The 26449-nt window shown below is 42.6% G+C and overlaps 1 protein-coding gene across 1 annotated transcript in view; it reads left to right on the forward strand.

The window, feature by feature from the left end:
- WDR27 (WD repeat domain 27) overlaps positions 1-26449 on the forward strand; it is a 271099-nt gene that overhangs the window by 14526 nt on the left and 230124 nt on the right. The window contains exons 6-13 of the mRNA XM_025194665.1: positions 2596-2647; positions 2894-2964; positions 4150-4264; positions 5518-5650; positions 20942-21045; positions 21518-21585; positions 23984-24117; positions 24749-24831. Coding sequence (XP_025050450.1) covers positions 2596-2647; positions 2894-2964; positions 4150-4264; positions 5518-5650; positions 20942-21045; positions 21518-21585; positions 23984-24117; positions 24749-24831 — 760 coding nt within the window. The remainder of the gene's footprint in view (positions 1-2595; positions 2648-2893; positions 2965-4149; positions 4265-5517; positions 5651-20941; positions 21046-21517; positions 21586-23983; positions 24118-24748; positions 24832-26449) is intronic.

Consider the following 26449-nt stretch of genomic DNA (forward strand, 5'->3'; position numbering starts at 1 on the left):
GTGGCTGGGGCAGGCTGCTGTCACCCGACGTGCAGGCACTGGTGAGGTGGCTGAAGCAGGGCATCAGGAGACGGCTGGATTCCTTGCAGTCCAATACGGTCAACATGATGGCGGGCTTGTGCAACCCGAGGGTGAAGGGGAGCATGTGCACTGGCAGCCCCAAAACTCTTGGTCACTGTGACCTGCCGGACATCTGATACCCGAGGCACCTCTGCACTTTTACCTGTGTTGCTACATCCCCATTTCCCCCTTACCCCCCACCCCAGCCTGTCCCTCCCCACCTGACGCCTCCATTTCCATTTTCACTGACTGCCTTTCTTGCTTGCATTGTGGGCCAGGCCAGCCTCTGGCTTCTTTACTATTCCTTCCATCCAGGACCAACTGCAGGTATCTTGTGTTTGATACCTCAGTCTGACAAAGGGGTTTTCAACCCTAAAGCTTCCAAAGATACATTTTTTTAAGTACTCCTTTTTTTTCATAATACGCATACATAAAAACACAAGATAAGCCGTCACACACCATGAGTAACATCATATGTCCAACACAACACAACACAACTTCTTTACTTCTTGCTGTCAATTCCTTTATAAAACGACAGACTCTGTGACAGTTCCGTGTGGGTACCTGTGATGCTGCTGCTGATGCTATTGGTGATGAGCTGGCTAAGTTATTTTACCTGTTGTCACGTAAAGTGGTGGACCGGGCATGAGGCTGTAAGGGAGGAGGAAGCCTCACTGGGGCACACTGCCATGTTGTGCAGGGGCCCCAGCACCAGGAAGGGTGCATCTTAATACACACACAGTGTCACCTGCCCACATCACGAGTTTTGCCTGTCAGCAGCCAGAGGTGCAGGGCCCCAGAAGACAGACTCCCCCAGTGAGACACATACACAGCTGGCTGGTTTCGTGGCCTGAGCAGGGGCCACCACCCCTGCAGTTTTCAGCCCACTGCTCCTTAACACACACAGGGTCATCTGTGTCATGAGTTTTGCCTGTCAGCAGCTTGAGATGCAGTTCCCCCCAAACCCCTGCACCTAGCTTCTTGAAACGTGGCCTGCTTCATGACCTGATCAGGGGCCGCTACCCCTGGAGTTTTCACCCCCTGTGTTGTAGCACATAGACGTGATATGATTTTTGCTTTCAAGAGTTTGGGGTGCAGTTGCCCCCAAACCCCTGCACCCATCTTCTTGAAACTTGGCAGGTTTCATGCTCTCAGCAGAGGCTACCACCCCTGCAAGTTTCACCCAAATCAGAGACAAAACAACAAAGTTATAGATATTTAATTGATCCCCCATTATACCCTATGGCCAGATCTCTTGAGGCAGCTCTGAAGCTTCAGAGCCGCTTCGGCCGGATCGATGCGGCAAATTGATCTGGAGCTCCAGATCGGATCACTGACATCCGAAGCGGCTGGATCCGAAGCCGGATCGAATACCTGCCTACTTGCACAGGCCTAATATATGTGTGTGTGTGTGTGTGTGTGTGCGCGCGTGTAAATATATACATACGTTTAGTGGCATTTCATTTTAATCATAGAAAAACATGAATTTTGGGGGGTTATTTTATCAGAGAATTTGAGATTGTTAAATAGCGAAAACCAGGGTCCCTGACCATCTCAATCTCAGTCCCTATGGGTGCCTGCAGACATGTGGAAAGCCTGCTCCGACATGCTGTAGTTACAGTGTGTTGGAGCAGACTCAGTTAATCAAGTCTGCTGGAATGTGCTAATTAGCATTCCAGCAGCCTTGGCATCTCACGTATTCAGTGTTACCACACTTCAAATGGTGGCAGGGCACTTGAACTAAAGCTCGTTGAATGAGCTTTAGTTCAAGTGCCCCCACCGCCATTTTGAAACACATGATACTGAATACATGCGACTCTGTGGGTGCTTTAAAGTGTGCCCTCCCCCCCCGCACATATAAAGATGCCCTTAGATGCTATGATTGAAGTTTTTTGGAAAAGATGCAGAAAGGGAATTATATAAGTAGCTGAGGGAGGGAGGAAAAGCTTATTTTGATTTGGCTGTTTGTGATAAACTGTTATTAAGTACCTGGAAGTACAAGATGTTAGTCTAATAGTAAAAGCATTTTGAATGTGTATACACAGATTTACAGGTGAAAATTAATATCATAGTTTGTAGTAAAGTTCTTCTGTCTTGGGACCCAGTGTTCATGATTTGTAAACAGTTTCAAGTTCCTTGTGTGTGTGCACCTTAAGTTCCTAAGGAATCACCTTAAGCTTAAACGATACAATATTTTCTCTAAATCAGTTTTAATGTGTCTCCAGTGGGGAGGGTTAAGTGGGCAGGGTATACATACTTTAATTAGCTTTTCAAGTGGAGAAAGGCTCAAGATGCATAGTGAACAAATACTCTCATAAGGTGCATATAGAATGAAAGCCCTTCCTAAGTTACTGCTTTCTTCTAATATCTGCTATTATCTAGATTTACCACTTGATGGAGATTTGTAATCTGTATGTGCTTGAAATCGTGTACCTTTTCATTAGACATAACTCTCTTGTATATAGTATTTTATTGGCCCTTATTTTTTTTCTTTTTCAGAATTATCTATGTAAACAATGTGTTTTTCTTTCTAAGGTATGGGACTGTTGTACTGGTGTATTAACATACCAATCAGCAGTATTAACAGGTAAGGCTTTTGTATGACTTTTAAATGATGTCTTAATAGTTTTCCCATTTTATTTAAGATCAATTTCTTTAACTGATCGGGAGGTGGGTTGATAAAAATAGCTTCTTTTTACTCCAATTCAAGAAAACACTTAAGCACATGCTTAAGTTTGACTGGCTCATTCAGGATCATACATTTTGATGCAAAGGATGATTTATGTATGGTATAAAAATAATTGCAAAATAATGCAATTTTTTTTTTATCTAGCCTTTCCTTTGTTAAGTCTTTTCATTGATGAAGAAAAGAAACAGATTATTACTGGATGTGCTGATGGGCAGGTAAGTTAAGCAAATATAGTAAAAAAATTAGTTCAAACAAAAACCGTGTATTAAAGTATTCTGTGTATCAGGATGCTTTGTAAGCTGAGTTTTTTAATTGTTACAAAGATTAATTAGTCCACTTCACTCTTTTTTAACTTTAATTGTATTGAATTATTATAGAATACAACTGGAGCCTTATAACTAAATGGAAAATCTTGTACGTGTACAGAGAAATTATAAATTTGTTTTTGTTTTAAGGAAGGCTATGTGAAAATGGCAGTCTCTTTTTTTTATTTTACAGTCAACGTGACTTGTAGCCTGACCTGAAAGTATGAAAGGGATACTGTAGTTTCACTTTGCTAGGAGTCCTTGCTATCCATATTTTAGTTAATCTTTAAACATACTACTTAAAAAAAATAACATTGTGCTATAATAGTAAAATGTTTTATTTAGCTGTTATTCAGTTCAGTGGAGAGTGAAGACAATGAAAGCCTTGACTTTCATGATGACTACGATCATGTCTACACTATACAGTTTTGCTGGCAGAGCTGTGTATGTGTCTAAACTCTCAGCTCCCCTGTGGTAGCAGAACCTCTTTATTCCGCTGACAGGGCTACGTCTGCTCTGTGAGCGACAGAAGGTTACTGCTACTACCAAGCAGTAAACAGATGGCACATATAGACCAACCTATGCTTTTTCTAGCTGCCACAGCTCCCTCAGTGCCTGGTGCCTACAGGATGCACCATACATCCTGCTGGCACAGCTGTTGTAGTGGAGCCACATGGAGCTGTGAGAAGCCATGTGAGTGCATATGTGCTTTGGCAGCTTCCCTTTGGCAGCTGCCATGCAGAAGTCTTGTAATGTAGAAAAGCCCTGAAAATTCATTCTGTAATGGACATATATGACTTGATAAGATCCTGCTTGCAGGTTCCCAGAAGTTTCTGAAATATTTTATAACTGTTTGAGAAAGTTAAAATGGGAGGCCTTCAAAGTTGCAAATGGGAGTGAAAAGTAAATCAATTTCCAAAGGTATGTCTAAGCAAGAAAATATGCCAATTTTGCAGTGAAGTTGTATTAATTTATATGAGTCACATTTGTTAAAATGTAGAATTTGTCCTCCAGTATAACTCTGAACTGTGCATAAGTATTATCTTTGGCAAAAAAAAAGAAGTTATTGTGACTGTTTTCATCTTTCTCTTTCAGCTTTGGATCTTCAGTTTGATCAGTGGGCATAACTACCGCTGTGTGGTCCATATCAACTTAAAGAAAGAGAGAGAAAGATTCTATAGCAAAACAGGAAAATATTTACAGCAGTTTGGTAATATAGTGCTTTCACAATGTTTTTCTGAACTGTTTTAAGCGCAGTTTTAACTGTTTAGATGTTCTGACCTGTTTTAATATTTTAATGGATGCTCTTGTATATTACTGAATGCATACTTTTCCATGCTATGGAGGTTTTATAAATAGAATTGATTGAATGCTGATCCTCAGATTTTTATCTGCCACTCTCTTTGGATGTGGTAAGAATTATACACATCTATCTGTCAGGACACTTTTAGTGGTACATGCATATCAAATGTTGTATTCTCTGGGGATATTTGTTAGAGCTTCGAGAGAACTGAATTGGGCCATGTAGGCTGCAAACAGAAGATGACTTTGTGCGGCTATAAACATTTTTATGGGGGCGCAAGGCCCAAGCAAACATATACCTATGCTCCTTGTCTTATCACAAATGCCCAGAATTGTGGCCATGACAGTTGATAGTAATAATTTGTGCTGCTTTTCTGTGGTGGACATCTGTTTGCTTATGGCTGGAGAGCATGAGCAGCCTGGAGCTACCCATGCTCTCTGGCTATCCCAGACATGTAGTCTTGGGGCTTCAGGGGCCTGATCCTGTATGCCCCTGGAAATCATCTATAGTTTCCCTTGCTTGCAGAGATGTGCCCTGGGTCAGGATACACCAGTGTGATATGCATGCATGGGACATCCCTGCTGGGAGATTCCTGGGGTGCATGTCTATAAACAGCAGAACCCAGGGTTACAGTCATCCCATGGGATCAGGCCCCTGAAACTCTGGGAATGGCAGGGGCCAGACACTAAAGGACAACAGGTAACAGCTGTGTTGATCAATAAAGTAGATCAACTGTATATCAACACACCCCTGGCATAGCTGATCCCACTCCAAGGACAATGTCTGTTTATACACTTGTATATCTAAAAGGTGTGTTTCTTTGTTCCCTTCTAAAATTTTAAGGATCATTCTTTTTTCCTATGTATTTTTCCTCCCACATCAGTGTTTCTATAATGTTGCTCTGATGTTGACAGGACTATGTGTCTGAGATCAGTTGTTTCTAAAATAGCAAGAACAAGTGGCAATGTTTTAGAGGGAAATGAGCCTCATTTCATAAGACTCTTAGCATCTTCTGAAGCAAAGGACCTACCTCCACAATCCCACTGTATACAAATGCATTGTGCTGCCTCTGATATGCCTCCAATTCTAGATTCAGTTTATATATTTTTCTCTATTTCACTAGTTTCTGATAACTAGTGGTTAGTGTTTCTCTTCCCTAGGTGAGATACAGAATAATTTTAAGCTTTCTGGCATAAATGACATGAGAGTGGAAGAAACAGTGGAAACAACATTGCCCATCCTCAGAATTGAACACTGTGACAAACCAACACATGCAGAAAAAGAAGGAAACTTGTAAGTGCTATAAAATGTCATTGAATATTTCGTTAAAAACCACATTTTATTTCTCAAATTACTTTCACTGCAATTACAGCCTCATGGTACAACAGTAATATTAATTCATTAGTTGAAAACTTGAGTGGCTTATCCTTAATTTTGAATGAGGAAAATAAAATGATACAATATACAGAGGATAATATACAACTTTGAACAGCAAGAGAAGAGATTTGCAGAAAGGAAGAGATTAGAAGGGAGAAAACTAGAGATTCACGCTAATGCCAAGAAGAGGTAGACATATATAATTTGGAGCTCCTTAACAAAAATTGACTGTTCTGTGAGCAGAAAATAGAATGGTGGGTTCTCTCTTAGAAGCAAGGATAAAAGTTTAAAAAGATTCTTGAAGGGAGCAGGGAAGAATCCACTGATCCATCCTTTGTTTTGGGACAAATGAATTGAAGATTCCTTTTTGGAACAGATCAAGGATGACTATTCAAGACTAGGGAAGAGTTAAAAGAAGTGAAGGCTCAGGTGATCTTCAGTGGAACTTTTCCAGTTTCTAGCTAAGGAAGGCAAACGTGAGAGAAGATAATGAAGATTAACACATGGCCCAATGCTATAAGGAAGGTTTGGGGGTGTTTGATTCCTGGAGTGCATTTACTGAGAGAGGGCTCTTTTGAAGAGTGGACTTTACCTGAATATCTGGGGAAACAACTTTCTAGAAACATGGCTGGCATAACTTATTAAAAAGAATTTTAAACTGTGTAATGAGAGGAGGATGTTGGGAGAGACTTGTATAATTTTCATGCCTTGTTTTAGTGCCCAGCAAGATTAAAATCAAATAATAGGGTATGAGCAGTAAGAAACAACCAACATGTTTAGATATTGGGAGAGTGGACAACAAAATAGAGAAACTTGATCTGCTGGTGTCGGATGTGAAATCATGTTGCTGGTGGTGGTGGCGGCAGCAGGCCCTCATGGCCGAGGATGATCACTCCCACGGTCAAGTAAAGGGTTGCAGATGAGTCTGTTAATGGCTAAGAAGGCTGATTTTAAAGCCATAGACTCTCTGGAAGATGCCAAAGGTGGTGGTTAAAGGGAGGGATGGACTGCAGATTTTTCAGTTTTGTGTCCTTTCTTTCTGTTTCCTTCATTTTTCTGCATCCAGGGTGAGACGGTTTTCTTCAAAGATGTACCTTTTCTCACAAGGCATCCTGGGCTAGTTTTTCCTAATTTGTGTTGTCACTGCCACTTCTTAATGTTTGCCTTAAGGGTGTCCTTGAAGCATTTTCTCTGGCCCCTGTGTGTCCTTTGACTTTGGCTGAATTGGGAGTATAGCAGTTGTTTTGGTAAACATACATCAGACATCCACACATAATGTCCTGTCCGCTGCAACTGATGTTGAATAATCAACTCTTCCATACTGGTGGTGTTAGTGTTGGTGAGGACACTGCTTTTGTGCAGTGATCCTCCTACTTGATGCCAAGGATCTTTTGGAAGTAGCAGTAGTAATGGCATTCCAGCCTTTTCAGGTGATCCCTGAAGGTCACCTAAGCTTCACAGCCATAGAGAAGAGTCGGGATTACCAGTTTTATATAGTAGGAGCTTCGTTTGAGTCCTGATGTTATCATAGATTTCATAGATTTCATAGACATCAGGGCTGGAAGGGACCTCGGAAGATCATCGAGTCCAGCCCCCCGCCCAAAGGGCAGGAAGTCAGCTGGGGTCAGAGGATCCCAGCAAGATAAGCATCCAGTTTCATCTTGAAGGTGTTCAATGAAGGCGCTTGAACCACCTCCGGTGGCAGGCTGTTCCAGACCTTGGGGGCTCGGACAGTAAAGAAGTTCTTCCTTATGTCCAGCCTGAAACGATCTTGAAGTAGTTTGTGACCATTCGACCTCGTCATCCCTTGGGGCGCTCTGGTGAACAAACGTTCCCCCAGATGCTGGTGGTCACCCCTGATAAACTTGTAGGTGGCCATCAGATCACCCCTGAGCCTGCGCTTTTTCAGGCTAAAGAGCCCCAGGGCTCTCAGCCTGTCATCGTAGGGTCTGCTTCCCTGACCTCTGATCATGCGCGTGGCTCTTCTCTGGACCCTCCCAAGCTTCTCCACATCCTTTTTGAATTGTGGAGCCCAAAACTGGACACAGTACTCCAGCTGCGGCCTCACTAAGGCCGAGTACAGGGGGAGAATGACGTCCCGGGATTTGCTTGAGAAGCATCTATGGATGCAAGCCAGCGTTTTGGTCGCTTTACTAGCCGCCGCATCGCATTGCAGGCTCATGTTCATCTTGTGGTCAATGATGCCCCCCAAGTCTCGTTCTTCGTAGTGCTACCCAACATAGCACTGCCGAGTCTATAAGGATGCTGCGGGTTTTTTTTCCCAAGGTGGAGAACCTTGCATTTATCGGCGTTGAACACCATCAGATTCTCGCCCGCCCACTTGCTGAGCCTGTCCAGGTCAGCCTGGATAACCTGCCTGTCTTCTGGTGTGGATGCTTTGCCCCAAAGTTTGGTGTCATCGGCGAACTTGGCCAGTCCGCTTCTGACTCCAGTGTCCACATCATTAATGAAGATGTTGAACAGTATGGGTCCAAGGACAGAGCCTTGGGGGACCCCACTGGTCACAGGACACCACGATGAGTGACTTCCATCGATTACTACCCTCTGGGTCCAACCTAATGACTTTACCTTTAGGGTTTAGATACTGTAAAATAAATAAGTCTTGGGACCACACATAGAATACTAAAGAGAAAACAAATCTATGCTCATTAATTAAGCACAATCCATCTCATGCACTGAGGTACTGTACAAAATAAAATAGCATGTGATCATATAATTAAAGAATGTATATGCACAAAGGGGCCGAATTAGATTTATAACCCAACACAAGACAGACATAGCACACAGAATACTAATTAAAGCATTAGGAACATGTTATTGTCCTGATTTGGCAAAGCACTTAAGTAAGTGGCTAAGTACCACCAATGTCAAACAAGTTAAGAATATGCTTAAAATTAAGCACATGTTTAAGTACTTTGCTTGAACTAGGACCTTACTGTGTCTCTAGGCATTTCTATATCTGAACTGTAATGCTCTGTGTTGTTCTAGTACTCCACTGCATTCTAAATTAATGCAGTTCTAATGAACATAAAAGAAAAAGTGTGCATTTGTTTGCATAGGCATTATCTGCATGACAAAGCAATGAATTAACTCTGAAACACTATTGCAAATCTAGGGGAAATTACCTTTCAGTTTGTATATGGCACAACCTTCCATTCCAATAATTAGGAATAATTCAAGGCCAGCCTTTCACATCTTGAGAATTCCAATTACAGTGGATATTTAATATAACAATACATCTGCCAGAAGATTAAAAATAATAACAATCTTTATTATCAATGACCTCTGACTTCCATCTTATTCCAGAAGAGTGGTGTCACCTCAGATAAAGTAACTCAAACACTCTACTGAATGGGAGGAAAGCAATCCTCTGTGCTGCCTAAATTTACTGGGTTTCATTTCCAGCAGTACAAGTCTTGGTATGGTATGTACTGTACACCTGTTTTTTCCCCAGTAGTGCACAGATAATTAATATTAAAAAGGAGCAGGCTTGTGCATCTCCAAAAGTACCACTGCAAGGCTCCTGCAGTCATACTAGAGATGTCTCTCTCACACATTACTGTTCATTTGCTGCACATCTGTTCCAACTGAACTTTATTCTCCCAAGCAGGCCTTAGAAAGGTGCTCTTCTCCCACTCCCTCCCCACCCTGTCTGTGTGTGCCAGGATGAGAAGGCAACCTTCTGAAAAGAAATAACATGCTTCCTCAGTGAATCCCCTTGTTTGTACTATGTTGTTCTGTGGATGGTCTGAATTTTATTATGGACCAAAAGGGGATATGCTGTCCTTTAAGCTATGGAATTTCAATCAGGACAAGATGATCCAAAGATCTAAAGGAAGCCACAGAGGAAGGTCTAAATGATCAGAAAAAAATCCTATGAATAATTTTCTGTGAGTATGTGAATACAGTATATCTATTTTAACATAAATTACCTTGAATTAGAGCTACCTTATGGTGTAAAGTACTGCCTGATATGAGGAAGGCCACATCTTCACTACAAACTTTTACTGGTTTAGCTATGTTTGTTAGCAGCATGCAGAGGTGAGACGTCAGGCTGACATGGCCAGGCCAGCAGAGGCACCTAATGCAGATACAGTTATAGAGGCAAAAACTGCACTTGTTTTGCTTGTGATGGCATTTTCACTATTCAAGCACAAAGTGCAGTTGTGCCAGTAAATCTATATCTGCACCATAGGATCCTTTTGTCAGCACAGTATTAAAATAATCATGTGCTGGTCAAGTACTCCTAATCTGGAAGTAGCCTAAGAGTATCACAATGTAAAAAAGGGAAGTAGGTTATGAATTCTTACTGTTTATTTTTTTACTACAGCCTTCCCTAAGTTCTCTTTGCCTTTTTATTTTAATACATTTTACAACATGTCCAAAGGCTCTTATATCCAAGGTATCTGAAACAAATATCAGTAATTGTTATCATATCAGAAGAGTAATATCCGGAGGTAATATTTCTGGAAGCCATAGTACAGAAGCTGTGTAACAGTGATATGGTCTGAGCGCCATATGTCAAAAGGTCAGAGAGCATAACTGCACAGTACCCTAGTCTAAGTTGTTTTAAATCACTGGGATCTGTAAACACATTCCTCTCAAAATCCCTTACTTGTGTCTGCTTCAGCCATAGGCAGCTGGGAAGCATCACCAGGAGCTTTGTTCTGTAGAGAAAGCTGTGATCAAGCATCTGCTGAGTTTCTGTAATTTCAATTAATGCCCCCGCCCAACAAAAAATAAAGCAACCTGGCAAGAAATTTGTTTTGTACAAATACCGAATCCCTTGGAGTGAAGGCCCATTAATCAAGCATGCAATGGCACTGAAGAAAATTAAAGCCTACACATAAAAATGGTACTGATGATAATTGAAAACATGATTCAGTGTTCCAAAGGCAGAGCTGGCACATTGGATTCTGTACTGGATCTCTGTGTCGATGCTGGCCTTCTTTGAGAGATGGCTGCAGAGGTATGCAAAGTGTTCAACATTCTCCAGCTCTTGTCCATCAGTGAGGATCTTTGCTGAGAGGGAGGGGGAGGTTGATGGGACCAGAACAAGCTGGTGAAGCACCTTTGTTTTTCCATTGTTAAGGGTCAGTCCCAAGCACTGATATGCTTGAGAGAAGCAGTTAAGGGTCTTTTGCAGGTCCTCCTCAGTATGTGCAACAACAGCACAATCATCGGTATACTGAAGTTCCACAATCAAGGCCAAAGTAACTTTGGTTTTGGCATGGAGGCAGGAGAAAACTTGTACTTGATGCCAATGCCATGTGGCAGACTGTCATAGATGAGCATCTTGATGTCTGCAAGAAAGATAGAAAACAAAATTGGTGCGATCATGCAGCCCTGCTTGACACCAGTTCGAATGAGGGCTTTGTAGTGGAGCCACTGCATAGGATGGAGGCGGTCATCTGGTCATGAAAAAGTCTTAGTATGGTGGTAAATTTTCCTGGGCAGCTAAACTTCAATAAGATCTTCCATAGAGCCTCACAGTTAACAGAGTCAGAGGTTTTGGTTAAATCAATAAAGGCCATACACAGTTCCCAGTGTGGTTCTTAGTATTTTTCCTGGATCTGCTGAGGCACAAAAATCATGTTTATGGTGCCTCTTGATCATGGGCAACTGGTGCCTCTGGAGTCTGGGGGGGCACTTGTAGAAGCCAGCGTTGGTGGCGGGGACAGGGCTGGCGAGCACCCATAGAAGCCACCAGTGGCATCGGCAGCAGGGACGGTCGTTGGTGGGGCACGGCCCCCACCCCGGGTTGCCTATGCTCTTGATGGTCTGAAGCTACACATGAGATTCAGGAAGGATTTCCTCAGTAACAGTGAGCAGAATTCGAGCAAGGATCCTCCCAGCAATGGAGAGGAGGTTGACATCTCAATAGTTTCCACGGTCGGCCTTATCTCCCTTTTTAAAAATGGTGACAATATTGGCATTTCTTAGGTCAGGAGGAATTTCCTCAGTGTTCCAGCTTTTGAGAAACTGTGTGGAGCTTGTTGATCTTATTTTTCCCATCAGCTTTGAAGACCTCAGCTGGTATATCATCAGGGCCAAATGTTTTATTGTTCTTCATCTGTTTTATTGCCTGGTGGACTTCTTCAGAGGTCGTTGGACTGGCAAGTGCTTCCCTTACTGGATGTGGTGGGATGGATTTGATGGTTTCATCAATCACTGTCAATTCTCAGTTCATAAAGCTTTTGGTAGTGCTCCTTGTAGTAGTGAGATCAGTCATGTCCATTAGGGTTGTGATGAAACATCGAAAACAACCCAGATCAATCCGAAGACAGTACAACATCAAATGCCTTCAGACCCCTAGATACTGCAAAGCCCTCTAAACACATTTTAGAAAGAAACTTGACAACCTTAGGCCTGAAAATTATAACACTTTTGTTAAGGAAGATTGGCAAGCTGTAAAGGAGACCATCCATGAGGCTTGCATAGAATCAATTGCTTTTATCACCCCACTGGTCTATCAGGACTGGTTTGACAAAACAGTGCTGAGATCATAGCCGTTCTCAATAGGAAAAGAAGAGCTTTCTGTGACAGGCAAAACCATCCTACATCCAGTCAGAAGCAGGGAACTTTTTGACAGCTTAAATCATGTTGTGGAAACCTAGTGATGTAACTATGACAGCTAGAACATAAATATTGAAGGATATGCACTGTTCAGGAACATGAGGAAATAAAGGGTAAAGGTGGTGTAGAAGCATTGAATGTTATGCCAAAAAGTAGTGATAAAATGGGTTTTGCTAAAAGTGTGCTGAGTTAGACCTTAGAAAGAATATTAAAACAAAAGCAAATTGTTCAGCTACATAAATTGAGAGAGTAAGAGAAGAAGCATGGCTACTATGTAGTGAAGCTAGGGTAAAGATTAAAGATACTCTGGGTATGGACAAAATCTAAATGAATAATTTGTTTCAGGTTTCAGTGAGGAGGAGGAGGATATTGAATATAAAGGAAAGGCAAAATAGATGGTGGGGATAAGAATATGAGAATGGAAATTGCCACAACTGATATAGAAGCAAACCTTGAGGATCTTAAAACATCCAAAATAGGGGGACAGATAATCTCTATGTCAGAATTCTGGAAGAATAGGCACATGAAACAACAGACCTGGTGGCAGGAATTTTGAAGACAAGGTTCCTTGGGTGAATTTGATACCTTTTATTAGACCAAACCAAATAGTTGGAGAATATTTATTAAGCAAGCTTTCGGGTTCAAAAACCCAAAAGCTTGCTTAATAAATATTCTCCAAATATTTGGGTTGGTCTAATAAAAGATATCAAATTCACCCAAGGAACCTTGTCTGCCTATGTCCTTAGACCAACACGGCTACAACCTAAACCCCTGCAGGAATTTTTAATACATTTATCAAGTTGAGAATGATATTATGTTGCAAGGTACTTGCAGGTCAGTTTTTTCAATCTTCCTTTATATAAGCAGACTTCTGGTCTGTTAGGCTGATTCCAGTAGTTTGGAAGGCTTTAGAATTTTTTTAAAAGGACAATTAAAGTCATGAAGAAAAATGGAAAATTAGATAAAATGCAATGTGAATTCACTAACAGTACCTTATAAGAGATTAACTACATCTTTTTCTTCAGTAAGATAATAGATTTTCAAGACAAGAAAGATGAGATCTATTTAATTTATTTGGACATCATTTGTAATATATGAGATGCTATTTTATGGGAAATTATTAATGAAGCTGAGAGAGAAGGAGATTAATAGACAAACTGTAAGATGGGTGAGGAACTGGTTTAGGGTGAGATGACAGCAGATAGTATGGAGGGTGGTAACTAACAGAGTTCCCCAAGGATCTGTTTTGGGACCAGTCTTGTTTCCTAATTTTATTAATGACTTTGGGACAAAAAGTGGAAGTGTACTAATCAGTTTTGCCTATGACAGCATTGGGAGTTACTGACAATAGAGAGGAGGACTGGAATACAGTGAACTGGAAGACCTTGAGGACTTGAATAACAGAAATGGGATGAAATGCAGTAGTATGAAGTGCAAGGTCAAGCATTTGGAGAATAACAACAACAATTTCAAGCTAGGAGTTCATCTGCTGAAAGTGTCTGAGAAGAAGGACCTTGGTGTACTAATTGATTATAGGATGATTGTGAGCCACCAAGGTGATATAATCATGGAAAAGACAAAGGGAACACATCAGGAAAGGTGTTTCCAGCTGAGATAGGGAAGCATTAGTGCTGGTGTTCAAGGTACTGAAGAGTCCCCATCTGAAACACTGTATAGTTCTTGTCACCCATGTTCAAGCCAAATGAATTCATATTGGAAGGTGTGCAGAGAGGGGCTACTAGATAATGATCAGGAGAATGAAGAACTTACTGACACAACCCAAAGCTGTGATTTTTTGTTTGTGTGCGCTTCGGCACTGCTAAATTATTTTCCCGCTAAATTGCAGCTTCTTTGCACGGTGGAGTTTTCTGCTGCAGAGGAGAACCCCGGTGCAACGGAGTATTCCCGCCAAATTTGTAGCTTTCTTTGCATGGTGCATTTCTTTTGCATCCAGAAGGTGCACGGTGCAAAGGAGTTCCCGCCATTTGTATGAAGGTTCGTGCCACATTATTGGCCGATTCTAATACATGCACACGTGGTGGCTAGCGATTGGCTTGCTAGCCGTATAAAGAGCTTGGGTGGTTTCCGCCCAAGTTGGAGAGAGAGCAATTGGAGTTTGAGAGGGAGAGCGTGAAGATCTCTAAGCGCTGTGGATCCTTACGGACCCAACGCTTTTCTTAAAAGGCAATAGAGGCCTGATAACCGAACCCGCGGAGCTTCAACAACTCCGGGGAAAAGAACGAACAGCCTCTAGCCTCTCCCCGTCGCCGATAAATTCCTAGACGTATCCCTTCCTGTACGAGAAACTACCGAACCCGCGGAGTTTCAATAACTCCGGGGCAAAGAAACTACCGAACCCGCGGAGCTTCAATAACTCCGGGGCAAAGAATGAATTGTCGTAGTCCTCTAACGAGGATTTAAGCGAAGCTGAACCTGGAAACTGTCCAGCCTACACCACGACCATCTTTGGTGTAAGTAAACAATCTTTAAATCAACCATTACGCGTCCGTGACTAATTCTAGCTCGCCACCGGTCCTCTCCGACCCCGCGTGCCCGGGCTGCTGGCCACAGCCCGCGCACATGGCAACGAGGATGGGATCGGGAGAGAACTCGCACATGGCGACCCAGGTGGGATCGGGAGAGGGCCCGCACACTTACCTTGTCTTATTTTGCCAAATAAAATGAAAGCTCAGAGAAAAGTATATGATTCATATAAATCAATCATGGAGGAAACACTAGTGAAAGAAATAGTCAAGCTAAAGAGCAAAGTCGATGCAAGAAGAAGTGGTAATAAATAGATGAGTGTTGTCCAACTGGTGGCCCACAGACTGCATATGTTCTTTGAATAGTTAGCATGCAGCCTAGGGGCATCCATCACCACTGGCCCCCCCCCCCCCCCTGTGGCAGCTAGGTTTTTTGGGCGCCCCCTCCCTCCTTAGGCTTTTACTTCTGCCTCTGCTTCTGGGAGCAGGGAGGTGCAGTGAGAGGGGGCTGAGGTGCCTGAGCTATGTTGTGGGGAGGGTAGGGTGCCCGTGCTACGCTTATGGCAGGGGAAGGGGCTAGGCTGTTTGCACTCTGCATGAGAAGGGCAGGAACCAGGCTGCCTGTACTGCAGGTAAGTATGTAGTTGGGAGGGGAGAGGGTGCTGCGCATGGCAGGGGGAAGCTGGACTGCTTGTGCTGGGAGGAGGCGGGGGCGGCTCCCCGTGTGGCACATGTGGTTTGGGGGAAGAGGAGGTAGGTGGGCTACCCACCTGACGTGGTTGGGAATGGAGTCAGTAGGGAGTCAGGCTTGCCTGCAAAATGCATGGCTAGGGGAGAGGGGGAGCTGGGCTGCACACATTGCTGGTGCAGGGGGAAGCCAGGCTGCTCACCCTGTGCATGTGGCTAGGTGGGGTGTGGGAGATGCTAGGTTACTTGCATGGCCAGCGTGTGCACCTATCCCCCCACCCCCAAATCTGCCCAGAAGTTGGACAGCTCCAAAATAGGCCCATTAATTTTAAGGATCCTAAGCCATTAGAGGAGTGGGGTTCTGGAATAGCCTTCTGATAGGATTAGTGGGTCTCAACCTAACCAGCTTTATGGTGCAGTTTGAGATGTTTATAATTATATAAGGTGATGCCTTTCAGATTAGAAGAATGAACTCGGGCTCCTAAGAAGTCACTTCTAGTCCTACGTTCTTATGATTGTATTTGTCATCTTAGCTACTGTATCACAGTGAGAGCTCAAGTGCAATTGGTTATTGACCCTAACATCCTAAATCCTTATTACTTATCCATTATTCATCTAGTATTTTAGAATTTAATCATCCGTTTTATGGCATAAATCATTTTTGTTTCTATATGCATGACCTGACATATTTGGAATGCATGTCCATTTTACCAAACAATCAAAATTGGTCTGCATAAATGACCCATCCCCTTTATTATTTGCCATTTCTCCACTCTTTGTGGCATCTACACACTTCACTGAGGGTAATTTTGTATTTTCTTTTGGATCATTGATAAAAATGATAAAGAGCCTTAGAGTAAGAATAGATTCAAGTGGTACTACTCAACGGTGGGCGACTCCATGTTTACAGTTACTTTCTGGATTCTGTATGTAACCCTTTCTTGCTTTAATATGATCTATACTTGTAACTTAGTTGGTATTTTAAAAACAATTTTAAGTAGAAGTCCATCACAAAGTAAAGTCTAAGTAGCAGAAGCATTAAAGTGTTACAAACCGCAATTAAACAATTTTCCTACTCTGTTACTTTAAAGAGGTTTGACTATTTTCCTGCTTTTTAGAAAAGGAGTATTGTATATCTGTGGTGAAAATGTGCATACTAAACTTTTTAGCTTTGTACTTTTCCATATCCTCACTTCAACTCCTATGACCTTATTTTACAAGCTGAACCCATAGATCTACAGGTTATATTTGGAATATAAATCTTTGATTCCTCTATGCGTTACAGGTATTGCACAGTTAACTGGTTAATTGTGTAATTACCTTAAGAGCAGCTACACGTGCAAAGTACTTATCACATGATAAAAAGTTCCAACCAACTATAAAGTTAGACCTCAGAAATGTGTACTAACTTTAGCTGGTTGCTATCGAGCCCTTAGTTTGCATGCATAGCAGGGACTCCTCTGCGTCTAGGAGCTGACAGGCTCCCAGCTTCAGGAGCGCACCATGCCCACAACGAAGCCTCTGGGCTCTGGGAATTGAGGCAGCTGTAATCTATAGGGCTTGGAGGTGCATAAAACCCTTCAGTCCTAGGAATCAGCGTGCCTGCAATCCCCAGGGCCCTGGAGTTTCACACACCCCATAGCCTGGGAGATCATGGCTGCTGTGAACCCTCAGCCTTTGAGGTGTGAGGGACACCCCTGCCACTGGGAGCTATCTCAGTTGAGGGGGCTCTCATCTGTGGTACTTGCTTCTTTGCTAAGCAAGTAGGCTCCCCCTACACCAGCAATAAGGCACAATAGCATCTAATGCACAATTCCACAATTGCACTTCCTGCAGATTAGATCCCATTTCACCTTTACCTGCTTGTGTGGAGGGGAACTTTTAAAACATCAGTCCAGGTAACAACAAAACTTTGTCAGTATTTGTAAAAACATGTATTTATGTTGTAATAAGCCCATTGCCCAATTTATAATTCTTTCCACCAAAATGGTGACTGAAATTGTAACAGATCAGTCTGTTCCCTTCTGTTTTTGATTGCTGGATTCCCTTCTGTTTTTGAGTGCTGGATTTCATTATATAACTACATTATTATTTCCTTCACACACAGACTCATTTGGATATTTCCAGATTTGTTCTGGCTTTGCTACCATGACTTTTTCCCTCAGTTGTGCCAGTTCTTCTCATATACTTACTGTGTCCAAAGATATCTATATTTCAGTTGCCGTGGATGGGTTCATATAACACACTCTTAATGTTAAAGATTATATGTGAATGTACGTATTGTTTTGCATATATGTTTTGCACGCATAGGTTTTACAGTGCACTTCCCTTGGCTATTGCAAAATAATTTTTATGAGGAAAAATATTACTCTTATTTTAGTTTGGCACAGTCAAACAATGATATTTTAAAATCCATTTGGGTTAATTAAAAAAAAACAAACTATACCAGCTGATTAAAAATGTTGCAGTAGGTCAAGGAAGGGAATAAAAAGTAAGCACAAATTCTGATTGATAGCAGTGGGCCAGACACAATCATTCCCTTAGTCAGATAGTGTTTTACTAAACAAGGGGTTTCAATGACTGGTTACCTTACATGTTAGAAATTTTAAAGTCCTTTTGCTTACTGCATACTTAAAATGTCATTGACTCTTTAAAATTTTTAACTTAACCTTTCTTCCCATGTAATTCTGGTTGTAGGTGAATAATAAAGTTTTTCTGTCAATGTTTAAGCCTTATCTATGGGTATGAACAGGCATTTAATCTCTGAAATTTGCAGCACTGGAAAATATGGTGAGAAGGGGAGCATACAAATGTTCCAGCCCCTGGCTGCTCCTTTGCTTCCTTCCAGCCCCCATGGTAGGCAGGCTTTCTCTAGCTGATGCTTTGTTGGCATCTGCCTCTGTCTCTTGCCCCCCCTGCACAGGCCTGAGCCACCCCTGTCTGTGCAAGGGGCGGGAGGCAGATGCAGTACAGCTGGATCTTGCCTGGACTAGGACCCAACTGTAGGAGAATGCTCCTGCACTGTGCACAACTCCAGGTCATCCTAGAGCTGCGCATGGAGTGAGAGGCAGCAAAGCTGTACCAGTGTAGTCAGGGATGGATCCAGCTGTGGGAGAATCCCTCTCGCCTTGTGCACAGCTCTAGGGTGTCCCAGAGCTGTGTATGAGATGGGAGGCAGATGACCCTGCATCTGGAAGAGGAATGCTTCTCCATTTGTTGCACAGACTGGGGGTGATCTGGGTTTGTTCAGTGGCAGCAGGGTCCCCATGTGGCTCTCTGACAGCTTGCACTGGGTAGGTTACCAGGGAGCCAGCAATCTCTCCCTTGGAGGGAGGGATGGAGAGCAAAGTACTATGGGATACTGGGAAGTATCCCATTTCTGGGAGAAGTATACTGGTGTTCAAGCTGCTGTGGGAGAAGTGGAAGTGGATGTGCTGTCATTTTTTCATGAAAGAGCTAGTTCTCTCCTGGGAAAATTCCCTTTAACAGCTATAGGCTCCATTTTTTAATTTATTTATTTTTTTTGGTAGAAAGGCTTGTCGCCCGGCATAAATATAACACCTGTCCATAGCCTCTGCCACCTCCCTTTGGGACCTGGGATTGCAGCCTAGGAAATAAGCCTTGCTCACTTGGTTCTATTACAGGCACACCCAAGCCTGGCAGTAAGGTAGTGTATACGGTAGTGTCTGTGGCTCGGAGCTGATCTGAATGGGTACTGTGGTCATGTTCTCAGGCTTGTCCTAGAAAGAGCGCCTGATAGCAGCCCATCTATCAGCTAGGAAGTCTCAGGGCCTGAGTAGGTGGGTAAGATGCTAGGAAATACTGGAGGTTTCTTTTCAAGGTTTTGGCAGAATTGACAAATTCCAATGGAGCATTCAGATTCTGTCAAATCAGCATTTTCCAGTGGAAGATTGTTCAGCTGGAATATTTTTTTGACAGCTCCATCCCTAGGAAGTCATTCCACTGGATGACAATAATGCAATCATAATTATTGTGTTAAGAAAAAGTTTTGAAATTAGAGGTTCACCAATACATCAGTCTGATATCGGATCGGTACTGATATAAAGAAAACTGACTGTACTGGATATCGGCCCAATGGGGCCAATAATTTGGCCGATAAATACCTGTGCTGCGTGCAGCATCACTCAGACAGTGTGGAGAGCTGCCAGCAGTGTGGAGAGCTGCCTCCAGCTGCTAAGTCTAGTGTGGTGGAAGGGGATGAGAGGAAAGGGGCGTGTGGGGGACAGATCAACACCACCCATGGTGGGGGGGGGGGTAGGGGCAGGTGCTGCCCAGGCAGGGTGGAGGGGTGGAGCTACAGCTTGTGGTGGGGAGAAGTGGCTCCTGCCTCTGCTTCCACCCCAGGAGGGAATGGAGGGGGGCATATGCCCCCTAGATCTGCATAGGGTGGGGTGGGCTGCAGCTGGCACTGCGCGGAGCTCTTCTCAGTGAGGGCTGGGCTCAGAGTGAGTGCCAGCAGCACCTGGTGCAGGCCCGGCTCATCCCGGTGTGTGAGTGGAGGTGAGGCAATGAGCTGGGGCAATGTCAGGTGCTCAGTGGTGGCAGTGCTGGGAGCAGAGTGGCAGCGAAATTTGGGGTGGATGCAGCATCCTCCCAGCATTGCTGGTGCCTGCTTCGAGCCCAGCCCCCGCCGAGAAGAGCCCTGCGCAGCCCCGGCTGCAGCCCACCCTGCCCTGCACAGATCTGGGGGGCACATGCCCCCCCCCGGGGTGCAAGCAGCGGCCTCCCCCCCATGAGCCATGGCTCTGCCCCCTCACTCCACCTGGCGCCTGCTACTGCGCCTGCCCCCTCCCTCACCATGGGGGGGTGTTTTATCTTCCCTCCCCGCTCCCCTTCCACCATGCCTGACGTATCAGCTGGAGGCAGCTGTATCGGAAATTGGAGTGGTATCAGCTGATATGCCTCCTTAAATATCGGCTATTGGTATTGGCCCCAAAAATCTCTATCAGTACATCCCTATTTAAAATGGAAATATATTGATGAAAATTAAAAAAATTTTAAAAAATCATATTATAACTGCTATATTTTGGTAATTATAAGAAATTATTTTTGGAATTATGGAAAACAATTTGGTAGTACAAAGGAAGAAAATATACAACAGTGAAGTAGATTAGAATTACCATCTGCTCTATCCCATGAATCTTCCTTGGTTCTTTGATTAAATTGTACTGTTTCTTTTAAAACCTAAAGATTTTAACAATTACAAAAAAATTAAGGTTGTAGCTCTTTTTTAAAGTTGTAAATCTTGTCTAATTATCTGCTGAAAGTTTTAATTTTTAAAATATATTTTAATTAAAATTCAAGTATCCATTTCCATCTCTTTGTGATGAAAATTGATGTGGTGGTAGTGAGATGGGAAAGAGAATACTTACTCTGTCTCTTGAGTTAAAAAGATACTCTTTCTTTTTTATTAAATTAGTTTTCCTGCTGTGAATGCCAGATATTTATGGATAGGAAGCTCTACTGGTTTGTTCATAATTAACTTGGCAAACTTTGAAATAGAAGCTGCTTTACATTATAAAGGTATGATCCCATTGAATTTGACTAGTTTGATAAGATTTAAGTATTTGTTTTCCTCTTCACCTGATCTGATTTTGATCTGTTCTAAATAGTATGAGAAGAATTGGTATGTTAACTAGTAGAGTAAGATGGAAAAATCTGTAGTTCTGTTTTAAATATTTTAAATCATGTACCACTCCTTTTCATGGTAGTCTTGAATTGTTAAGGAAGTTGAATTAGCATACAGTATTGTTTAATAGCTATTAATTAATTTACATTTTATTTGGGAATTCATTATTAATAGATTTAATGGTGAGATTGTAGTCCCAGTAACTCTGGTGTAATCTGGGAGCATCTTCATTGAAGATAATGGAGTTCTGCTGGTTAAAGTTGGAGTGAAAAAACATTTAGGCCCCATATTTTCTCTGATTTTAACTAGCATTTTTCATTAGAAAAATAAAATACAATTTCACAACGTTGTCTTTTTTGGGTAAAGATTATAGCGACCTCAGCATTCAGTTTGCTGGATCATGTGCACTAACGAGGAAGGCTGTTGATGGCAAGGTGAGTACGCTATTGACATATTTGTTAAACACATGTTTAAATATGTAGTAACTTTCAGTAAGCAGATGATTGTCAGGGATGGAGTGCAAGTACACCTTTTTTTAAAACTCCAGTTTTTAATGTTCTGGATGTCTTGTTATCAAAAAGTTAGAAGCAGAATTTGCTTTATTTGATATGAATTGCATAGTACTTTCACTGAACATAACTGATTCTACTGTATACAAGTTAAAAATCCCTCTCATAAATATATTGTACAAGCCATTTTAAATATCCTTTATCTAGCTTTTGGTATGAAACTTGGATAGTTATGTCCAGTACAAGAAATTAAGGAAGTGCAGGTGTTCTGGTGTGGAATAGTTAAAAACCTTCCTGCCCATTCCTCAAACAAGCATCAGGACATTATCCTTTCCAGTTCTTCTGAGAAAAATAGTGAAATATATTTGACTAGGGTGTCAGTTTATGGCATACAGGTGTTTGCCCACTTTTATGCTTTAGTCTTTGCTGTTTTGTTCATTTTGCCCAGAACTGTGAGTGGAACCCAGGCCTTTATTCCAATTTTAAGATCAGCAGTATGTTTTATTTAAATGGTGGCTGCTCCTAGCTTACATACACTCACTTACTCGCTCATTGCATGTAGGACCCTTTTCATGTCATTCTCATTGGCAACAGCATGCTGTAAAGGTGAGCTGCCAGCAGGTGGAGCGGTTCCTGGATTGAGGGGGAGGCTCGTGCTTCCCTCCACGGCAGCGGTGGCCACCCCCCAGGCAGCACTCATCCGCAGGCATCTGGCTCGGGCAGTCCTGGGGGGGCACCATGGCTGCAGAGGGAAGCACTGAGCTCCTGCGCAGCTCAGACAGGCAGGCAGGCTCTGGGGGGAAAAACAAAAGATCAGGCTCGCTGCTTTTTTTTTTCTGCCTTGGGCAGAGCCTGCTTTTCCAGGCTGCTGCCAGGCTGCCTGCAGGGCTTCCTGCAGAGCCCCCGAGCTGCATGGAGCCTGGTGCTTTGCTCCGCAGCTCGTAAGACAGCACCCCAAGTCATTTAAGGGTGCATTCTGCCTAATTTGCTACAGCGGCTGTAGTTAATGCACAATATATCACCAAGGCGTGCAAACACTGACACCATTAAAGTGGTGCAAAAGCACTTAGCCCACTTTAAAGTATTGTGCACACATGCCCCTCATTTCGTCTACACATGACTATGTAAGCCTGTTAAGGAAGGTCCTGAGAGTGCATAATTGTATGCCTAGGAGGCTATATACTCACTTTAGTAGTGCTTAATGTTTTGCAGATTTAGATCCACCCAGACAGAATTAGTTACTGCTTTTCAGTCATTTTCATAAATGACATTGAATGGCCTATCGCTTTGGATCGTTGATGTTTATTTGTTGTTATAGCTAGGCTTCGCAAGTTTCAATCTTTATCAATGAACTTCGATTCACCTGTCAGTCTGTCGGTAATCATCAAAATTAATAGAAAGGGAACATAAAAAGAAATCTGGGATGGGGTAAGGAAATCTGGAGTTGGGGGTGCACACACACACACACACACACACACACACAGAGCACAGCTGCTGCAGGCTGGGTAGGGGGCTCCTGCTGCACCGCTCATGCACTTCTCCTTTGGTAGTGGGTTTGGCAGCTGCTGCAGGAGCTGGGGGCCGTGCCGATAGGGCTGTTGGGAGTGAGGGTTGGAGGGGCAGGGCTGTTGACAGTCTGGAATCCGGTGCACTGGCTGCTTGCTTTTCCCAGGTCCCAGCTGGGGAGCAGTCATCCAGCTCCGAGCGAGCATGGGCCAGCCCGTGCATCATCAGGGCTCACCAGAAGTTTGGCTCCTGCTCCAGTCATGCAGGGGCTGGGCTAGGCAGGAGCTGTGGGAACAAAGGGAGAGGCAATGGCTCCCCACCACAGGGGCGGGAAGCAGCTCCCTGTGGCCTCCTAGGGGGCAAGCCCTGTGTGGTGAGCATCAGTGGAGGGGCGGCCTGGCTCCTTGATGGCCATGGCCTTCTGCCCCTCCAGGCAGCACAGGGAAAGCAACTGGGCCCTGGGGGCACCCCCACACACTCTGGCTCAAGTACGCAGGAACCGGGCTGGGTAGGAGCTCTAGAAACATGGGGAGAGGCAGCATGATCAGGGCAGGGGAGCTGCCCTGGACCTGGGCGTGTAACCCTGAAAAGTCTAAATCAATAAACATAGATAAAACTGTGAATGAATGCTTAAAAATAAAAATTGATTTTTGCTGTTAAAATTATATATATAAAAATTGAATTCTGCTGGGGGGGGGAGGGAGGAGGACTATCTATCTATCTATCTATCTATCTATCTGTCTCAAATTCTGCCAAACCTAGGTACAACTTAATTTTGAAGTGAGGGGAATATTACTTTCTCATCCTGTCACTTCAGGTTTTATGCTTGCTTTCTTCAATGTTTGAAAGCGTGATTGCTTTGCTGGAGATTAGCCCCACTGCTTTGATGAGAGCTCAGAAGAATGAATTTCTCTCATATGGAAAGGAGAAGCGTCTTTTAGTCATTGCCAGGTACCGAGTTATTTCATAGTTAGTTTCATAGTTTCATAGTTGGTAGGGTCGGAAGGGACCTGAGCAGATCATCAAGTCTGACCCCCTGCCATGGACAGGAGAGAATACTCGGGGCAAATGACCACAGCCCTAACAAACAACCCCAACAAACAAATGTTTGTTTTTTCTCAGTTATTAATTTTATTCTAAACCTGAAATACAGAATCAACCACATTATTAGATGGATAACGTTTTATGCTCACATTTTATTAAACTGCTTATTTGTCTGTCACTTGAATGCTTTTGTTTCACGCAGTTGGTGAAAACCAGGCTCTATGGAAATAAATGTCTTCTTATGTCTTCAGTGGAGTTAGGGTTTCTTACACATACTCAGAGACTCTTAAGTCAGTATTCAAAATGAATGAATACCAAATAGGAGAAGAATTTGGAAGTCCTAGTCCCAAACCAGGTTGTTTGTACTATCTGGTCATTTGCAACTACTTATATAATGGGGTAGACTAGTCAACTGTGTATCCCTCAAAGCTGCACATAGGAAAGGAAAAGGTGGCATATGAATCCAATAAGAGATAAAGCATATTATCTTTTATGAAAATAGTGCTTAACATAGTTTTGTTGGTTTTTTTATCATTAGTTGCTCCCTGTTGCCTAATTCTCCATTGAATACTGAATCTCTTAAGAAATCAAGCAGCAAATTAACCAATAAAAAAACTCTTGGTGAGTATTAACCACTTTCGAAGTAACAGTTAGAAAGCAAATAATTCTTAAAAAGCTAATCATGATCTCATATAAGTATGTACATTTTATTCAACTTCTAAGATGCATTATATTTTCTTGTCTGTGCTTTATTTTGAAATACTTTTCTTCCTAAAAATGGCACTTTGAAACTTAACAACAAAAACCTCAGAACTTTCTGAGGGGTTTCCTTAAATTGTCTTCGTTGCCTACCTGTCTGTCTTTTACAATTTGCATTTGTGCTTATGGTCAGTTATTTTTTTTGTTTGTTTCTTGAAAGAGGTGCTGTTGCCAATGTTTTAATGATTCTAAACCTTCAGGGAGATTCAGTCATAGCTTTGTAGTATTGTGTTGAAGCAAACCTCAAGGGTCATCTAAATAAATCCTCCTGCAAAAATGGGGATTAATTATTCTTAAACCATTCCAGATAGATACCTTTCAAGTCTTTACTTGAGAAAGGGGCTAAGGGAAGGCCATGATAACAATTTTTAAATACTTGAAAGACTGCCATAAGGATTATGGAGAAACTGTTCTTCCTTGCCATAGAGGGTGTAATGTTTTGTGAGGGGCATAAACTCAAGGAAAGTAGATTTAGAGACACTTTCTGATTGCAAGAGCAGTAGGACAGTAGAACTAGATGACTAGGAAAGTTGTAGGATCTCTTTCATTGACATCTTTCAAGGAAAGGTTGGATAGGCACTTATGTGGGTTGGTTTAGCTCAGAGGTTCTCAACCTCTTTACACTCCAGGCAGTCTTCAGAAAATGTGAGCTCTTAGCTTTCACTTGTTTTTTTTTTTTTTTTTTTTTTTAACTAGAAAAAATAATAGAGCAATTATTCTGTTGCAAATTACTCAGACCACAACAGGACAGTATGTTTTTTTGATACTATAGAGTGCTATTTAAAATCTCTGGCTTTATCTTCTGAATCCTGTATAGATGTTTGCACACCTAACAGTGATAATATTGGCTGCCTATACATGTGCTCTAATATGTTCTAATTAGAATGCTCCAGCCTCCTGCAATGTCATATGTATTCAGTGGACTGCATTTCAAAATGGCAGTGGGAGCACTTTAACTAAAACTTGTTAAACGAGCTTTAGTTAAAGCAGGCCATTTTGAAATGTGGGACGCCGAATATGTGTGATGCTGCAGCATTTTAATTAGAGCAGCCGTCTGGGAGCTGTCTAATTAAAACGCACTCCCCCATCCCGGAGCGCATGTATGGGCACTCATTGTGTGTCATCCAGTGGCATTTTTAAAAGAATCTCACAGCACACCAGGGCACCTTGGTTGAGAATCACTGATGTAGGAACAGTAGATCTTGCTTGTGTTGATTTGGCAGGCTTCCATACGTTTCACTAAGTACAGAACTTGGTTCTTGATGTAAACTATAAGTTAGAATACAGTAGTTGTTTTATGGTTATGTTGTAGTTAAGTTTCCAAGCCTTGACACACAAGGCTTGGAAACTTAACTAGGACATTAGAAGGACATTAGAAGAAACCATTCACTCTTCTTCCTCACATGTAGGGACAGTGGTGCAATGATTAGTGATAGTACTAAATATATGAGAAATTTAGAAGGAAAAATATATGTAATGG

The sequence above is a fragment of the Alligator sinensis genome, unplaced genomic scaffold (assembly GCF_000455745.1).
Source record: "Alligator sinensis unplaced genomic scaffold, ASM45574v1 scaffold448_1, whole genome shotgun sequence".
Classification (NCBI taxonomy): domain Eukaryota; kingdom Metazoa; phylum Chordata; order Crocodylia; family Alligatoridae; genus Alligator; species Alligator sinensis.